We start from the raw sequence: 18,713 nt of genomic DNA, 5'->3' as shown, positions 1-18,713 counted from the left end.
TTAGCTCCTCCTGACTGTTCCTTAGTCCCTTCATCGCTGTAGCAATAGATTCTCTGCTGTCCTCTATACTTTTTTCAAGCCCAGTGATTAATTTTATGACTATTATTTTAAATTCATTTTCTTTTACATTGCTTAAATCGTTTTTGATCAGTTCGTTAGCTGTTGCTACTTCCTGGAGTTTCTTTTGAGGAGAATTATTCCGTTTCGTCATTTTGGATAGTCCCTGTAGTGGCGTGGAACTGCAGGGCTATTCCTCTGTGCTGTCTGGAGTAACTTGTGTTGGTGGGCGGGGCCGAAGTCAGACCTGATGTGTGCCCCCAGCCCACCACTGGGGCCACAGTCAGACTGGTGTGTACCCTTCTCTTCCCCTCTCCCAGGGGCAGGACTCACTGTGGAGTGGTGTCGCCCCTGTCTGGGCTGTTTGCACACCGCCAGGCTTATGGTGCTGCTTCAATGGGATCTGGCGTATTAGCCGGGGTGGATCAGCAAGATGCACAGGGGCGGGAAGGGCAGACTCAGCTCGTTTTGCCTTCGGTGGTCCGCTTCGGGAGGGGCCCTGTGGCACCAGGAGGGAGGCAGACCCGTCGGAGGGATGGATCCACAGAAGCACAGTGTTGGGTGTTTGCATGGTGCAAGCAAGTTCCGTGATGGGAACTGGTTCCCTTTGGGATTTTGGCTGGGGGATGGGTGAGGGAGATGGCACTTCCCAGCGCCTTTGTTCCCCACCAAGCTGAGCTCTGTCCTCTGGGGCTCAACAACTCTCCCTCCCATTGTCCTCTAGTCCTCCTGCTCTCGGAGCAGAGCTGTTGACTTATAATATTCCAGATGTTAAGTCCTGCTGGCTGTCAGAACACACTCTGTCTGGCCCCTCTGCTTTTGCAAGCCAGACTCGGGCTCTGCCTTGCAGGGCGGGCTGCCCCTCCACCGCCCTGGCTCCCTCCCGCCAGTCCGTGTAGCACGCACTGCCTCTCTGCCCTTCCTACCCTCTTCCGTGGGCCTCTTGTCTATGCTTGGCTCTGGAGAGTCCATTCTGCTAGGCTTCTGGCAGTTTTCTGGGTTATTTAGGCAGATGTGGGCGGAATCTAAGTGGTCAGCAGGACGCCGTGAACCCAGCATCCTCCTACGCCCCCATCTTCCTCCCTTATTTCTTGAGATAGGCCTGCATTGCAATTTATTTTCCTCTTAGGACTGCCTTTGCTGCACCCCAAAGGATTTGGATTGTTGTATTTTCATTTTCATTTGTTTCCATATATTTCTTAATTTCTTCTCTAATTGCCATTCATTCTTTAGTAGGATGTTCTTTAACTTCCATGCTTTTGGAGGTTTTTCAGACTTTTTCCTGTGGTTGATTTTTAAGTTTCATAGCATTTTGATCTGAAAGTGTGCATGGTATGATCTCATTTATTTTATATTTATTGAGGGCTGTTTTGTGACCCAGTATGTGATCTATCTTGGAGAATGTTCCACGTGCACTCAAGAAGAAAGTATGTTCTGTTACTTTGGGATGCAGAGTTCTAAGTATATCTGTCAAGTCCATCTGATCCAATGTATCATTCAAGGCCCTTGTTTCTTTTTTTTTTTTTTTTTTTTTTTTAATTTTTTTTTTCAACGTTTATTTATTTTTGGGACAGAGAGAGACAGAGCATGAACGGGGGAGGGGCAGAGAGAGAGGGAGACACAGAATCGGAAACAGGCTCCAGGCTCTGAGCCATCAGCCCAGAGCTTGACACGGGGCTCGAACTCACGGACCGCGAGATTGTGACCTGGCTGAAGTCGGACGCTTAACCGACTGCGCCACCCAGGCGCCCCTAAGGCCCTTGTTTCTTTATTGATCCTGTGTCTAGATGATCTATCCATTGTTGTAAGTGGAGTATTAAAGTCCCCCGCAATTACCACATTCTTACCAATAAGGCTGCTTATGTTTGTGAGTAATTATTTTATATATTTAGGTCCTTTGAATTCAGGGCATAGACATTTATAATTGTTAGCTCTTCCTGATGGACAGACCCTGTAATTATTATATAAAGCCCTTCTTCATCTCTTGTTACAACCTTTAATTTAAAGTCTAGTTTGTCTGATATAAGTATGGCTATTCCAGATTTCTTTCTTATACTACTTAAATCTGTTTTGATCAATTCTTTAGCTGTCACTTCTTCCTGGAATTTCTTTGGAGGAGAATTCTTCCATTTCATCATTTTGGCTAGTTTTCTGTCCCTTATGAGTTTTAAAAGCTTGTTATGTGCTGCACCTGCGAGTACTCCTATATTAAAGGGGGGTCATACAGTGTCCAGGGCCTGGCCCTTCAGGAAGTGATTTTTGGAGAGTGTTACTTGCTCTCTGTTGTTGTGACTTTGGTTATTTTATTTCCCTACTCGTAGTGATGTTTTGGACCCTCCGTCAGGTGTGCTTTGATTTGTTCCTTGAAGTAGCCCTGTAAAGGAAAACAAACAGGAGACAAAAACACACAAACACACAAGCAAATAAAACAAACAACAGAAAACAAAAGTCTAAAAACAATCCAAAAGCAAAAACCAGAAACACAGTAAAGAACAGGGTGGAGGCAGTGCTGATGGAAGAGCACATACAAAGAGAGAAATGACAGGGGTGGGGGAAAAGAAGAAATAAACATTGACTGGGCAGAGACACTAAAAGGCTTAATCCAGAGAGAGAGAAAGGAAAATAAGAAAGGAGGCAGGGAAAAAGAAATGAACATAAAGTTACCCAGACAGAGAACTATATGGCTTGATTATTCCAGAGAGAGAGAGAAAGGAATGTAAAGAAGGAGGTGTAAAACATGTATGAATAAATATGTCTGTTTAAATATGTCTGTTTAAACAAACCAATAACCAGAGTAACCAGCCTAGAGGAGGGAAGAGATAAGGAGGAGAAATTGGGGGGAGAATTTATCTATATATCCAGAATTGACCTAGAATTAATCCAGGCAATGCAGCAGCGCTGGTCTGGAGAAGGAGGCCGTATAGTTCCACAGCGTCTATCCCGCTCCAGTAGATATGCAGTTACCTGGCATGGAGGGCATGGTCTGGCGTAGGCTGGTCCTGTCTCCACCGTGGGCCCTGCAGACCGATCCCCGAGGCCCCACCTTATTGGTGGTGGGGAGAAAAATGGCGACCCCCCAGTCTCTTCTCCACGACATGGTGTCCCAAATCACTCCTTTGCAGCCCTCCTCGCTGTGCCAGGGCACAGACGAGGCTCTCTGTCTTGCTCCACCGACTCCTTTGCCCCGGAGGCTTGGCTGGGAATTAAACTCCTGCTCGTGCGCCCCAGTACTGGGGAAGCATCTCCCGATATGAGGTCCCAGCTGGTTTTGTCCTGTGCCGAGCCCTTCAGGGGAGGGGACCGGTTTCTCCTGCTGCAGACTGGGCTGCTGATCTACCACGGAACCCAGGAGTGGCTCCCCTCCTCCCCAGGTGTGCAAACAGGGCAGCGGACCCCAGTCCGAAGATGGGATCTGTAGTTAGAGATCCTGTAACCTGCAGTTAGAGATGGGATCCTTCTTCGTCCAGGTCTGATGTTTCTTCTCTTGTCCAGATAGAGTCCTACGCTTCCACAGCCGCTCTTTCTCTTCCCTTTGTCTCTCGGCAGAAGGTGATCCGTCCCCTCCACGCCTACATGGCCCGTTTTGTCTCCCCTAGTTCACACTCACTCACCTATGGTCTCTCAAGTTGTCCCATTTTCTTCCTGGTAGATTCAGTCTCTTTTCCTCCCAGACTCTTGGGGTTCAAAGTCCTTTGGCTTCAGCCCTTCTTTATTTGGGAGACACGGGAAGTACAGATCCCCCTACTTCTCTGCCATGTTGGCCGAGTCCCTATTACTTATTATTATTATAAACATAATTATTCACCATGACTCTGAGCTCTTCATTTACCCAAACCAGTGACCCAGATTTGTAACATCTATGAGACCAGAGGAGGCTGGGGTGGGGGACTGGCAAGAATGGTGACATTAGACTATCACCTCCATAAGGACCTGTTTTTTTTTCACTACTGCTTCCCTGGTGCCTAGAATGGTGTCTGAAATACTTGTTGAATGCATGTGTATGCAGAAATATGTGTCCATAGATCCATAGGAGATGCATATGTTCTGTTGTTGGGTACTCACAATTATATTTGATTATATGCAGACGGAAGACAGTTTCATTGACAGAGAAGAGGGAAAGGGAGTGAGGGAAGGGAGACAGGGAGGGGAGAGGAAGATATTTACTGAACACAATGCAGAACGTTTCTCGGGCCTCTTCCCAGACAACCCCCGCCCCCACTGACCAGCAGCAACCACTCTCTGAGGTCCGTCACTATAGACTCATTTTTGTCTTTTCCTGAACTTTATCTAAATGGAATCCTAGTAGGGACTCCTTCTTGTTTGGTTTTTGTAGCTCACCCTTATGTCCATGAGGTCCATCCATGCTGTGTGTACCCAAGGCTCACTCCTTTGTGCTGCTGAGTGGCTCTCCGTCACCTGGCCGTTCCGCCATTTGCTGTCCGTTGATGGACTTTTGGGTGATTTCCAGTTTGGGGCTATAGTGAACAAAGCTGTTGTGAATGGTAATGTGTAAGTCTTTTTGTGAGGCGTGTATTTCATCTTTCTTCAGTAAATACTTAAGGGTGTGATTGCTGGTTAAGTGTATGTTTAACTTTATTAGAAGCCCCTGAACTATTTTACAAAGTCATTGCACCATAACTCCCACTAGAAATCATGAGTTATAATTCCTCCACATCTTTGCTCTCCCTATCGGCAACAGCCTGTTGTCCCAGGAACAGGTTGTGGGGCCTTCACTGATGCACTGATTCCCTCTCACCCTCCCCTCTTTCATCTGCAGCCATTTGTGCCGTGCCCAGATTCCAGGATCTGGAGGGACGGTGAGCATGCCCACACCCTCAGCTCTGGAAGTTCCCACTCTAGGCCCCTACAGGTGATTTCTGTGCAGTTCCTACCTCTCATTTCATCAATAAGGAGATAAGACTGGGGCCCAGAGAGGGGAGGTGACTTGCCCAAGGCTACCCAGCGAGAAGCAGGGCCAAGGCAGAGACTCAGATCCTTCTTATTTCCAGCTCATGCTCCTCCCTGACACCAGAAATGTCTCTCTAGACTGTCTTTCTTTCCTTCTTTTATCCCAGCCTCTCTGCCTTTGCTCATGCTGTTTCCCTACAGCAGTGCCAATCTCCCCAGGCTCCTGTCTGAGACAGCCTGGCCATTCTTAGGCGATTCCTTAAATTTGAGCTGTGAACTACAGATATTGTAGAAGCCTTCACCTCTAACAAACACAATCCCAGAGTGGGGAGAAGGTCCCAGAGAGGACTTGGAGTCCTCAGACCTTGCTGGGGTCTCTCGCTTAGGGCCCCCACCCCACCAAGAACCTCCCTTGCTCCCTCCCTGCTCGGGGCCTCACCTCTGCACACTCTGTGTATGCCGCTACTCCCAGTATCTAGAACACCTCCCCATAAAACTGCCCAGTCAACTCCAAGGTCCAGCTCAACACTTCGCTTCTTTGGGCAAATCCACCTGCTACCCTTTCTTCCTGGTTTGGCACACATCACATCCCTCCTCTACTCCTGAGTCCGCCTTTCTCAAATTCACAAATTGTCATATTTGGACTTGTCAGGGAATATACACGGTAGCAACAGGTTCCCCAAGGCCAGTCCCTTGGCTGGGCTGGGTGTGTGTGGCCCTCGGAATGCACCTGTCCACCACACATATATTCCTAATAAAGGGCTCGTTTGGCTTGTCACATCCATGCAGAAGGGCAATGAAGTCTACACCTAGAAAGTAAATGTGTTATGTGGCCCTTCCTCTTCCAGAGGTTGAGGGTGGACAGGGCAGTGTCTACGGGGTACTCACCATGAGTATTGCCCTTCACTTACTTTAAACCATCTGCTTCTCACACATGTCCTGGGAGGCAGGTAACGTTTCCCATTCCCAGGTAAGAAAATGGAGGTTGAGAGAAGTTGTGCACGTTGCTCAAGAGCTCACAGCTTATGTGGAGGCAGAGGCCCTTCTTGAACCCAGATCCACTGCCTGAACAATCCCATATTCCTGCCCTCACACACCTTTTCCATGGAGAGGCTCCTTGCTCTTGGTTCATAATAGGACAGTTGCACAAGTTATTGACCAAAATTAGTTGGAAATTTTGAAATTGGATCTAGGTCACTCACTGAAGGCTGATTTGTCTCTTCAAAGAAAGGGGCCAGTGTCTCCAGTGTGACTTTGAGTCATATATGTCATAAGCTGAGTCACAGTTACAGGGCCCTCTCCCAGGTGTTTCTGAGAAAAGAGCTTCCAGAGCAGAAGTTGCTTTGCAGACCCATCAGAGCTCAGGGAGCATCAGCAATGAGATGGAGGCAGACTAGATACTTCCTGGGGGTGGGGGCAAGAGAGAGAAGAGGTGGTCTGGGGGGATACCAGGATATTTCATGGCAGGGGCTAAGATGCCTGCTGCTTCTCCACTGTTCTAGGGCATCATCATTGCCACCTAGCTGGAATTTTGTCCAAAGTCAACTGCATTCTGGGAAAAGAACTTGCAAAATCCCTCTCAGAAGGAGGCTTGGAGCCTCCTCCAATCCGGTCTGTAACTTGCTTTAGAAACCATCCTCCTGGGCCCCCAGGTGTGTCTTCTGCTCCTGGACGTTTGACCAGGCCTCAGTTCTTTGGATAGATTAGTAGTTCATCTGAGCCTATAGTGGGTTAAAAGCCAACTTTTCTGCATTGCATCTTCCCCTGAGCAGCAGCTATGGTGTTAAGGAACCCTCTTCTTGGCTGAATTAAGTCCTTCAAGACATGTGGCCATTCAACTCTATACACTCTACAGAGTAGGATAATATTATGGCTGTTTCTTTGAGTAATCGTCTGAATTTGTAAACTGTAGGCACTGATCCAATAGTGGGGCATGCCCAGCACTAATAAAATAAAATAAGGTAGAAGGTATTAGAATCAGGAAGCATCACATGCAGGATGAGCAAGTTTGTTTCATGAACCTTCTATTTCAGTTGCATGGGTGAGTGTGTGTGTGTGTGTGTGTGTGTGTGTGTGTGTGTGTGTGTGTGTGTATCCAGGGTGTGTCAGAGGTGGCTGACTGGCTGCCAGATCTGTGCTCCCCTCTCGGAGAATACGTGTGTCCCGAGGGAGGGGGTGGGCTCCTGGAGTGACCATCTCCAGACCCTTGCTCTAGGCAGGGCCCCTGGGTGACTTGCCCTCACTAATGGAATGTGATTGAAAGTGACATTTTACTTCTGGGTCAGGGTGGCTGGGTTCCTGAATCACTTTGTGGATTCAGGATTCACCCACAAAGCAGGAAACAGTGCATTGAAATTATGTGAGTGAGAAATGAACTTTTCTCGTGTTAAGCCATTGACATCTTGGGATGTGAGTTACAGCACTTGAGGTTGTCCTATATAGTACGTGTAAAATGTTTGTCTTAACGTGGGTTATGGTCAGAAAAGTTTGAAAAAAGGACCTGATCTAATGTAACCCTTTCATTTTCCGATGGAGAAGCCAAGTGTCAGGAACTGGGAGGGGCTCCCCATGTCTCTGAACGAGCTGGGACCAAACCCTGCCTAAGCAGGAGGATGATTGCTGTGTGGCCTGGGTGGGCTTTGTGTACTGCTGGACAGGGCAGAGCTGACTGCTGGGCTGCTCACTCCTGGGACAGTGCTCCTCCCACACGCTTAGGGGCACGGATCTGACATTTACACTGTGCTTTGGGGCCTCTGCCCACAGCTGGGGACAGGAAGGGTGAACTCTGCCTGGCCTGCTGAACTAACTCTCACCTGGCTTCTGCTCAGGCTCTGTGGTTAACATCTCTGCGGCGTACCAACAGACTTTCTCTGAAAATCTAAGTTTCTCTGAATCTCTGAGGTGGCAGGATTCTGAGAAACCTGGCAGCGGCCTGGTCACCGCCATGAGAGCACTAGCTGAATTATACGCACATACGCCCAGGAACGACACCTCCATTTTTAACACACAGTGAGTTCGGGCCCTGGTGCTGATGCTGACACCGGCAGGTAGGAGCCTTCAGCCATCACGTTCATGCATCCCACAGACTGGCAGAGCCTGGCTTGTGCCTTCCCCATCACCTAGCCCCGTGACGTTATTGTAAGAGTTAATCATGCAAGTGCTCAGTACCTGGGCACAGTACCTGACGCTTCGCTGACCTGATTGTATTTGCAGCACCCCTGTCATGTGGACAAGCTTGGCATTCTCCCCATCATATTACAGATAAGGAAATGGAGGCTCTCAGAGCTCACCTGTCAGACTCAAAGAACCTTCTTCACTGGCTGGACATGGGCTGGAGCCCTGGCATCTTGAAAGTAAGACAGGCAGGGCCCAGGGCATTGGGGTCCAGTGGCACTAAAATCTCCTCTGAATGGGGGTTGGTTGGGAGTGATACTGGCCTCCCTCTCCCCCCAGTCTGTCAGAACTGGCCCCGGCTCTTTCCCCACGGGTAATGTTTGTGGGAATGAGAGCAAAGAGGCTTGGGAAAAATCTAGGACAGGCTGGGTCTTATAATCTGGGGAAAGTAAAGGGTGTCCCGGCCTCCTAACTCCTGCATTCTGGGGCTCCCAGGGTCATCTACTCACCTCCTCTCCTTCCATACACTGCTCCTGCGTCTTCACCCATACCCAGTGGTCCAAGCGCAGTTACGGCAAGGGAAGTGTGGTCCAGCTGTGTCCCTGCCCCGGGGGAAAAGGAACTGGCCATCCTGAAGAGTCTCTGCCACGTCATTCTCATCTGAAATTATCTCCTTCATTTGTTCACAGAAGCAATGCATTGAATAAGAAGGCTTTGCCTGTCTCCCGCGCTGGACCCCGAGCTCCCTGAAGACAGGGGTCTTGTCTGTCTTGTTCACTGTGCGTCTCCAGCTCCTAGAACACAGTAAGTGCTCTACAAATATGGGTGAACGAATTGCTAAAGCTCAGAGCCTCTTTTCAAGGAGGGAAATGCAAGTTCTGGACTTGGAGGGCTGGTCACAAGACGAGGGGGTTTGGAGGAGATGAGTCCTGCTAGGGTGTTAGGGAAAGTCACCCATTGCTGCATCACCACCTACCATGAAACTTAACGGCTTAAATCAACAATCGTTTTGTTTGCTCACGATTGTGTAATTTGGGAGGAGTTCAGCAGGTGTGCCTTGTCTCTGCTCCACAGTGTCAACTGGGACCGAAGGATCCACTTCCAAGACGGCTCACTCTAAGTCGGCCGCTGGCTGTTGGTTTCACACAGGCCTCTCCGCAGGGCTGCTTGGGTTTTCTTGCCGCGTGATGACTGGGTTCTAAGAGTGAGTATACCAAAGACAGGAAGTAGAAGCGGTCTGGCCTCTTAAGGTCTGGGCCCAGAAACTGTCATTGCATCATGTCCTCCATATTTTACTGGTTAAAAAGTCCCAGAGCCAAGAAAGATTCAAGGGGCTCTTGATGGAAAGAGTGTCAAAAAGTTTTGGGGCCCTGCCTAAAACCATCACAGAAGGCTTCCTGGAGGAGAGGTGTGAGTAGCTACAAACATTAGAGGTTTGAACAGCACCTTTAAGCTCTTCGGTATGGCTGGAGCGGGACTACCTTGGACTACCGGAGCATGGCCGAGGCCTCGCTCCGGCTACCCTGAAGAAGCCTCCAAAGGGCGTGGTGGATTGTATTCTCCCAATGTGGCCATAGCACTTCCTGTCTCACACATGCTTCCAGAATGTTGCCTATTTCAACAACTGGAATCTATTTCCCCTCCCCTTGAAACGGGACGGACGTCTGACTACCTCAACGAAAAGACTGGGGCAGAAGCGACGCTGTGTGACTTCTGAGGCTAGGTCATAAAAGGTGACAGGACTTCCCCTTGGTGCTCACTCTCTCTCTCTTCCTCTCTCTCTCTCTCTCTCTCTCTCCAGACACTCGCTCTTGGAACTGAGGCACCATGCTGCAAGGAAGCCCAGGCCACGTCAAGAGGCCACTTTGGGGATCCCAGCAGATAGCCCATGATCCTGGCATCAACTGTCAGGCATCTAAGTGAGCCAATTCAGAGGACCCTGGCCCCCAGCCTTCGAGTCTTCCATCAGAGGCACCAGTGACAAACCATCCTCACCACGTTCTGTCTGCATTCCGGACCCACACGACCCATGGGCATGATAAATGGTTACTTAATGCCAACTTTTGAGTGATTTGTTGGGTAGCCATAGTAACTGGCACAGTGGGCAAAGTGAAATATAACGAGACCTCCAGAAAGCAGTTCCACGGGCAGGAGGAGTCTGGTGGAAACTCACCAGAACGGTCCGGCCATTGAAGCTGGCTTCCACCAGCTATAAACTGGGGAGCAAGGGAAGGGGTTTTGGACAGAGAAAAGGGCATATGTGAGGCCTTGAGCCAGGAAGGGGCCTAGCAGGAAGAAGGTTAGTGGGCTAGCACACAGCCCTGTGGGGACAGGGTAGGTGGTACAAGGGGCCACCCTTCATCCTGGGCACTTGGAGGAGAGCCCTGGGTCAGATCCGCTTCCAGGTAAGGAGGGGGGACGGTAAGTCAGAGGAACAAGGCCCAGCGAGTGAGAACGAGGCCTCGAGGCCTCTGCTGTGCAGGTGTGTGGGTAAGAGGGCCTGCCCAAGCTGTGGGATGGGAGGCTGTGCGGGAACCAGACGCTCCTGACTGGATGGATGCGAGGCTAGGACCAGAAGCTGAGGTGGCAGGAGGTGGGGATCCCCATGCTGAGGGACAAGGGGAAGGGCAGCGTACGATGCTCTTCTTTCGACAGCATGGCCTTTGTTAGCTGTCCTTCCTCTGGGAAGATCCCCTGGGGATGTGACATCTACTGCAGTCCCTTTCCTCCTTCAGTTACACCTTGTGACGAAACTCTTTATCCCTCTGAGACAGACAGACACAGGAGAGTGTGGCTGCTTCCTCAACAACGGCTGCCGTGAGCTCAGGCCTCAGGTGTCTGCTGGGGTCCCCCAGCTGGGTACGCTTTCTGGCCAGAACTGCTGCGAGAGCGTCAAGCCTACATTACAGCACATGCCTGGGGGAAACGCATCCTGCTTGGTGGCTGTCCGTGCACCCTCCTCCCCGGATCCTAGCTCTTGGCGGGGACTTGCAGGGAATAGGGTGTCCCTGCCTCGCCACAGGAGGAGGATGGCAGGCTGGGCCTAGGTCACTGGTCTCACCTCTGAGCCTTCCGGAGCCTCTCCGGCCAGAGGACTTCCCTGGGCTCTCTCGGTACCGAAACCTTTTCTGGCGTTCCTGGCAGCCACGTGTCTCTTCCCCCCTTTCCCGGCAACCCGTGCATCCTGGCATCCAAGCAGCCTGACGCTTTGAGGGTGTTGTGTGGAGCCTGCTGAAGGAACAAGTGGCCGAGGCCGAATGCATGCTCAGGGTCCACGCATCAACCATCTGTGCCCCCCGGGCCCTTCACCTTTCTGTGAGAAGGGTCCTTTCTCGCCACAGATGCGCCTCCCAGAGTGCACAAATTTCTGGTGACACACACACACCCTTAAGAGGTCAAGAATGTGGCCTGACAGAGACAAGTTACAAAATAAAAACAAAGCTGTCGGTGGTCCCCCTAGTGGTGCATTTCGGGGAGGAGCTGGGGACTTGGTGGAGCAGTCCGAGGGTGCCTCGGCCCTGGGTGGGACTGGTGACTCCTCTGCACAGCTGTCTGTGAGGCCAGAGGACCCCCCTTGACCACCTGCAACCCGTTCCCACTTACCCATCGCCCTGGCTACAGGGGAGGCAGGGACAAGGCTTCTGCCTGTAGAAGGGGTCCTGGAAGGAGGATGTGTTGTTAGTGCGATTCCCCGATTCCCCGGGGCTGGCCCTGAGAGAAGATTGAAGAGTGGCTTAAGTGGGAGGAGCAAAATGCCAAGGAGGAGTGGGGAAGGGAGTCAGGAGGGGAAGGCACTCAGCACCTGGACTCAACCCTGCAGGGAAGCCTCCCTCCCCCGCCAGCCTGCACTCACCGCTCCTCAGCCAGAGCAGAGCCCCTCCCAGGAGATGGGGCCCCAAAGCTCTCAGGCACAGATGTAGGTAGTGCAGGAGGATGAGCCAGCTGCCCGGAAGTGGTCTTCCCAGAGGATACGGGTGAAGCCCCCATCATACCTGCCGCACAGGGTCCCTGCTCCCGGCGGCCAGCGAGGGATGCCAGCGTGCGTGGCTGTCACTGGTCACCATCACCAGCACGAGCCACCTGAGAAGTGTGCCGGGCCCTCCAACTTTTTCATGGCAGAACCTGTGGATAATAAAGTTGCTTGGGGGAATGGGTTGTGACCCATGGGAGGGAAAGTCCCTTGCTGGCTGGGCCTGGGACAGAGACCTAGGCCAGGGATGGGCCCACGCACAAATCCTGGCAGTGGCACAAAGGTATCACTGGCCTCATGGCTCTACCTAAGCTAAAAGGATCCCCCTTACCTTTCCTAGTTTGTCAGTTAAGACTTGGGGGAGCCCTCCCCACTGTGGCCCTGCATCAAACCCTGTGTTAGGTGGGCATAAGTGAGGCTACCAGGGCAAACCTGGTGTGGAGGGGAGACGGTGCAGAGGGGAGGGCAAGCCGTTGGGGCCACACCCCTAAATGACTTCTTGGAGCAGCGGGCCTAGCAGGGCCCAAATTGGGGAAGAAGGGACTGGCACAGTTAGGCGTGAGCCCTAGGGAAGTGCCTCATGCAGTGACATGGGTGAGGCTGGGCTGGGGGCCCTGCTGGCCATGTCCTGGACTGGTGTCCTGTGACTCAGGCCTGCTCAGCATCTTGCCCTGGTCCCCCACCCAGAACAAGTCAAGCTACATTCTCAGTTTCACATTAGTCTTTTATTATAACTGTATTTAATGGGATCACTTTGCCAAAAGGAGAAGTCATTTCTTAAATCAGTATGAGTTACAGCGTAAAGATGAATGAGAACAAAGCAATAGGATATAAATGGCACAACAGGATATTCCATAAGTCAAATGAATTGTGCCATCATGAGACAAATTATTATGACAACTTTTACATCAAAGTGGTCTCAAGCCTGTTTACAGGAACTTTAGATTTCTTTTCAACACTATAAAAAGAGAGCTTTTGAAAGTAACATGGGGGGTGGGGTGGGGTGGGGAAGCGGTTTTGGCCCGTGAGAAGGAAGCTCGGCTTGCCAGGTGCTGTCCTTAATTCATCCCGGCCTCCTCTCCCTGTCCCACGGCCCCCCAGAGCCCCTGTTCTGTACACATGGGGGCGGGGACCGGTGTGCACCTGCAGGGGAGGGGGATGGAATGATGGCATGGCCTGGCCTCCACAGGACAGCCACTGGGAGGGCCTGCATCGCCCCTCACCCTGCTCCCCGCAACACTGGTTCTGTAACAGCCCCTGGAGGCAACTTCTTAAGTAAACAATAAAATGAAAACAAAAATAGTAAATTTAAGTCACCTCTGGCAGATTACCTATCTTTAGGAGACAACGTAACTGCCACTGAGTTTTGTATTTGTTCATCGTCTCTGACAAAGTGGAGGAGTCCTTCGTGTTAGCGGTGGGCAATCAGACCCGAAGGACTAATGAACTCTGTCAGATGCAGAGAAGGCAAAGCACAGGGAGGCCTCGGGTGTATTTTTAGTCACACTTATTCCGCAGTGGTATTACTTCTTACCAGATTGCTGTTAGAAGTGAGCATTTGCAGGAGATCACCTTTGGAAGAAGAATCCAGTATAATTAAATGTTTAAAGTGTTATAAGACCCCTTGGCATATACAAAAGGTAAGGCAAAGTCATAATGACTTTCTTTCTCTAATCTGTAGCTCTCATATGTAATGTACAGAGAGAAAATTTAACTCAAATTTCCAAACTGATCAGAGAGGAATGCATGAAACACAGACACACATATTAAAAAAGTGGATGACAGAATTCATCTAAGCTTTACATATATAAAATCTATTTAACTGCTAATAATCAAAACATGAGAGGGTTCCACTGATTATATTTGTTAAAGAAAAATAAAAAGGTTTCATATATTCAGGATTTAAAAAAATGTGCAATGAAACAGAAGTACCTGATAAAATAATAAAAAAGAAGGAACACATTCTTTTAATAGCACTGTAACTAATAAAAATGCAAACAATGCTCGACTATGAAAAATAACAAGTCACTTAAAACGACTGAGAGAGTAATACAATTCTCAAACCCCATGGATCTATGGAAAGTGGAGGGTGGCACTGCCCACGTCCCACTCCCCCTCGTGCCTCCTTCCTCTGAGGGGGAGCAGCGCACTGGGGACCGCAGAAGCAACAGCTCTGAGGGACCCCATCGCTTCCCGTGTAGCACAGACACGGAAGCACAGAACGGAGGACCTGCCCCTGGTGTGCTGGCGGGCCGGGGGTGTTCAGTGACTCGTAGACACCCAGCCGACTGCGACTGCAGGGAGGTAGCCTAGAGCCTTGTCAGGGTGCTGGCTGTCTGGCAGCTCCCGTGTGCCCACTGACACTGGACTATCACGACTCTAGCTCTCAGGGCCAAGGAAATGCTCGAAGCGAGCAGACGGCTGTCCGCCACTGCGAGGGGACAGCCAGCTCTGTGGCCCTTTCTAGCCACTGTCCTGGAGCCCTGGCGAGGATGGCTCCAGGCTTCTTACCTTAGAACCGAAAACACCAACAGCTCCCCAAACCAGGTCCTCGGAGAGAAAATAATGGCAACCCGGTGCAGCTGCAAGGCCACTCACTGCATGGGGACCTTGGGAGCATACAAAGTGTCTTCAAGGTGACACACAGTAACTTACTCAGTCACTCCCACAGGGGGCTGGGCAGACACTCAGGACGCTCATCAGCGTATCTTTGAGTGACCATGGAAGGCCCAACAACCCTGTTATCTGAGCGAAACCGGGGTTGTCATTCCTCTTCCAGCTCACGCGTTCAGAGATTTTCCTGCTAGAGGTTAAGAGCAAATCTGAGCTACTTAGAACCCTCTCTGTAGTAGCTGACTCTCGAGTCGTCACTAGTTTTTGGAGAGCGAGAGCACGTGGGAAATGAGGTCATTATCACGTTTGTCTGTAGAGAGATACATGGTTAGCAGTGGGAAGGATGTACACGGTGTGTATTCTTTCAAACTTAGCTTTTCGCTCGCGGGCATGACAGGTTCCGCTGCCCAGAGGCCTCACCATCCTCAGAGGAGAGGCCCTAAGAGCCAGTCACCTCAGGGCAGGGGCACTGTGGCTCTCCTGTCAGAACTCCTGCTTGGGCACAGGAGAGGGGAAGTGTCCTCTATAGGGACTTCTCCTTAAGGAGACAAACAGCTCCTGTGATGCTTTCTGCCCATCGCGATTCCATAAGCTGCCTACGGAAAAGCACAAATCCCCACCCTGTGCTGAAGCCCGGGGAGGCGCAGCCACGCCAGACCTGGTCCTGCCCCGGCGGTGGTGCCTGGGACGCAGTGCACAACCGAACCCAGGCCCTGCAGCTCCTACACTTGGCTCCCAGCAAGGAAGGGCTGTGCAGAAATCCCACACCTTCCTGACATCTGGAATGTTCTGCGGGAAGCCGTGCTCCCCCAGAAGGGACTCCAGGTCTAGTTCCCTGTTACTGCTACTTTAAGGCCAATGGGAGATCCTGACTCTGGATGGGAATGAGTTTGGGTTTTTCCCTTTACTTCTCAATTGACAGGTGACAAATGTATTCTAGCGTCAAAGCTACAGAGGCTTTACCAGAAAACTGAGAGATGTTTATCCCACAAGTCAGGGTCACATTTACCAATTCAAGGAAGTAATATTGTTACAACTTTTGAAATCAGTGCAGCAAAGATTGGCTCAACGTGACCTTGCTTTCTGGTTGTGAAAGATCCTAAGAGGAGAAATACAGTTGTCTGAGGAGGGTCAGTGATGGCCAGAGTCGATCTGGCCTGAGGTCTGGAAATGTACTCTTTAAGAAATGAAAAAAATCTAACTCCCATCACACTGAAATAGGATTCCTAAGTTTAGACCCTGTTTCTAAAGATCGCTGTAACTTTCTGAAAGGTCAGTGATGGGTTTTTTCCAGGCCTGGAATCTACCAGTTCTAGTCCATTCTGTTGTATTTGGCTCTGCTGTATGGCTTCCCAAAGGAGGAATGAAAGACGCTGAGATACAGATTTCCAGAGAGAAAGCCTTCTTGATATCAATCGATTTTCCTACGCCTGATGCTCTGAGGGAGGGAAGATTTGAAACCAACTCTTCTTCCTTCTCTAGTTATAATTAAAGGAGTTGCCACACCTAATTCTTAGTTGGGGAGAAGAGGACAGAGGAAAAGTGATTCTAATTGTGGTTTGGTCTTTTTTTTGACAGTGAGCATGGTCCTGGATACTTAACCCAGGTCCACCTCAGAGGAAGGGTGGGGTGGGACGAGGTAAGGGCCACGAAAGCCCTGTCTACGTTCTGGTGAACATCAGTCCGTGTGCTCTGTGGCCCCGTCTGCCTCTCTCTGGAGGGTTCCGATGGGCTGCGCTAGGGCCACAGGCCTGCTGGGAAGGAAGTGTTGGTTTCAGAGGGGTCTCCGCTGGGGGAGCCTCAGGCAGACCCTGGGGCCGCTGAGGGGGGTGGCCAGTCCCTACAAGGAAAGCCAAGGGCACTGTGGTCAGATGTCCAGGGGGCTCACAATGGTGAAGCCAGAGTCCTTGCTGTTGCTGCTGCTGTCCTCATCGGGGCTGGAGCTGGGGTTGCTGGAGGAAGCTGAGGCTGGGCCCATCAGTGGGTCAGAGAACACCAGAGGGGAGCGGGCCAGGGGCTCGCTTTTCCCAGAGGTGCTTCGGAGGGTGCGAAGAGGCTGAGCCTGGCCTGAGAAGGACCCCTTGGTGCTGCCCGTGTCGTCTTCTTTGGAGACCAGGATGAAGTCGTCTGCGCTCCCTCTGTCCGTGCGCCCTGGCGTTTCTGAAGAGGACTGTGAAGCAGAGTCAGAAGTAGAGGTGGATGAGAGAAGAATCCAGTGAAATGAGAGGACTAAGTAGTAGCCCTGGGAGCACTTCATGGAAGTTCAGGCCCCTGGCCCGACGCTCTTCCTTGGAAAGATGCGATGTTTGGCCAGGTACTTCCCAGTGGCGGGGGGCCAGCTCCCCTGAAGCTGGATGCTGGGTTCCCAGGGCAATAGAGTAAATCTCCTGCCTGATAAGTTGAGAGAAGCCGGCTCAAGAGACAGCCAGCAGGCTGCAGACAGACTCCCTGCCAGCTGCACGTGGCACCCTGCCGTGCACATCACTCGTCTTCCTCGGGCTTTAATGTTCTCATCTGCGAAATGGGGATAAGGACAGCATCTGTGACCTAGTGTGTGGTCACCGTGCAGTGAGGTCATGTGCATGGATATGAATCACACAGAATTGGCTCCCTAATGTAAGCCCAGATCCGGAGTGGTTTTACTACCGGCTTAAAGAATAGCTTCAGGAGGGCCTAATGTATGTATCTCATAACCAGCTCATCCCGGGTATGCGCTTAGGGGCCCCCTGGGACAATGGTGGCAAACACAAAAACCAGGAATGGTTAAGTGCCAAGTATATGGCAAAAGGTAGAAAGGCAGAAGTGCTTTACTGACCATGATTTTCCTTTCTTCTTAAGCAATTATGAGTAGCGTTTGTTTTTAACTAAAAATGCAGACATCTATGAACATGAGTAAGGGGTTTTGGGTTAAGCCCGGAGAAGCCCCTGCCCGCCCTGACGTGAGGAAAGCTACAGCCTGACCAAGGATGTTCCAGAGCTGGCCAGGCGGAAGAAGTGCTGACATAAGCTGGTGTGGTACCCACACCTGCTCGACCACGCACCTCGCCTACTCTCCCATAGCGTGGGTGGGGGCTGGGGCGGGAGTCTGAGGTCTGACGACATGCGCACAGCACCGTGGCTGGAAGTGCCACCCGATCCTCTGGCCTCCAGACCAGTATGGCCTGGGCCACCGGTGGGCTGTGGGCAGAGCCTGGACAGGTAGCTGGCAACACTTCCAAGGGAAACCTGGGCTTGACTGACAGTGCTTTCTCTGAACTACATGTTCTTGGTGACACGCGGGTGGTGAGTAGCTAAATAATGGCTCAGGTGCCTCTACCTTCTGACCCTTTGTCCACCTTTAAGATATTTAATTGGGAGAACAGAAACAGAATTAGCCTTGAGATCACAGGGCTTGAGACAACAGGTCTTGAAGTTCCTCATCTCAAGGTTTAAAGCTGTTTCCATTCCATCAACACATTAACTCTTACAAAACTGAGGAGACACACAGATCCTGGCACTCTGGTAGAAGGGGAGGTGATCATAGCTGGTACTAGGGCAGTTTGGGAGAGAAAGACCGTCCATTGTGAGGTGTACCCAGTCGGACGGTGCCACCCTTGGAGAGGCTGGAAGGGACACGTGAGTGGGGCTTGTGCTCCCACGCATATATATGCACACGGGGTGCAGGGCAGGCTGGGCTGTGGGACCTCAGCTTCAACCTTCTACCTCCAAAGTGTGGACACTGTTCATGTGACCATTGTCCTGCACGGTAAACTGTGAAAACCTTGACCTCTCACCCCACGTAGGGTCTGTGGCTGGAACGCTGCCGGGCAGAGCTCATCTTAGTTTGAAAATAAAAAGAGCATGTACAGCAGGCCCTATTTTCAGAGTGACTACAGAAATACCACGACAACCCACTCTCCTTTGGCTTACAGTGAATACATTACAAGACTTTGAAGAGGAGAAATACGTTATAAAGCCTGTGACTGGAAGTAAAGATGAGGTTCCTGCCATCACTCTAATTATCTGGCACATTTCTGGGAAAGTAGTGAAGTCAAGGTACTCATCTTGGGTT

General features: G+C 50.9%; 2 protein-coding genes and 1 long non-coding RNA gene across 15 annotated transcripts in view; 1 reads left to right on the top strand and 2 right to left on the bottom strand.

Annotated features, from left to right (window-relative positions):
- Positions 1-2,127: 2,127 nt before the first annotated feature.
- LOC147577141 (uncharacterized) lies at positions 2,128-11,746 on the bottom strand. 2 transcript variants are annotated; one of them, XR_015239945.1, is made up of 4 exons: positions 11,683-11,746; positions 11,141-11,310; positions 8,589-9,277; positions 2,128-4,547 (listed from the first exon to the last, which is right to left on the bottom strand). XR_015239945.1 is itself a non-coding variant. In XM_086674233.1 (3 exons), the coding sequence occupies exons 1-3, from the start codon at positions 8,737-8,739 to the stop codon at positions 2,369-2,371; spliced, it is 366 nt and encodes a 121-aa protein (XP_086530359.1). In that variant the 5' UTR covers positions 8,740-9,887; the 3' UTR covers positions 2,128-2,368. The 2 variants fall into 2 exon arrangements, 1 of the variants encoding a protein (XP_086530359.1); XM_086674233.1 differs by lacking the exons at positions 11,141-11,310; positions 11,683-11,746 and having other exon boundaries at positions 2,128-2,431; positions 4,396-4,547; positions 8,589-9,887.
- Positions 8,070-10,139, top strand: LOC147577142 (uncharacterized). Its single transcript, XR_015239946.1, has 4 exons — positions 8,070-8,318; positions 8,769-8,883; positions 9,154-9,283; positions 9,881-10,139. It is a non-coding gene; the product is annotated as an uncharacterized LOC147577142 (long non-coding RNA).
- Positions 11,747-12,752: 1,006 nt separating the features above from the next.
- The window catches only part of TBC1D5 (TBC1 domain family member 5), a 541,949-nt gene continuing 535,988 nt past the window's right edge, over positions 12,753-18,713 (bottom strand). For all 12 annotated transcript variants that reach the window (XM_086674222.1, XM_086674224.1, XM_086674223.1 and 9 more), the window contains one exon: positions 12,753-16,832. In XM_086674222.1, coding sequence (XP_086530348.1) covers positions 16,530-16,832 — 303 coding nt within the window. In that variant the 3' untranslated portion in view covers positions 12,753-16,529. The remainder of the gene's footprint in view (positions 16,833-18,713) is intronic.

This window comes from Puma concolor, chromosome C2 (genome assembly GCF_028749965.1).
Source record: "Puma concolor isolate L17-30 chromosome C2, mPumCon1.1.hap2, whole genome shotgun sequence".
Taxonomy (NCBI): domain Eukaryota; kingdom Metazoa; phylum Chordata; class Mammalia; order Carnivora; family Felidae; genus Puma; species Puma concolor.
This window is presented reverse-complemented; position numbering and strand designations above follow the sequence as displayed.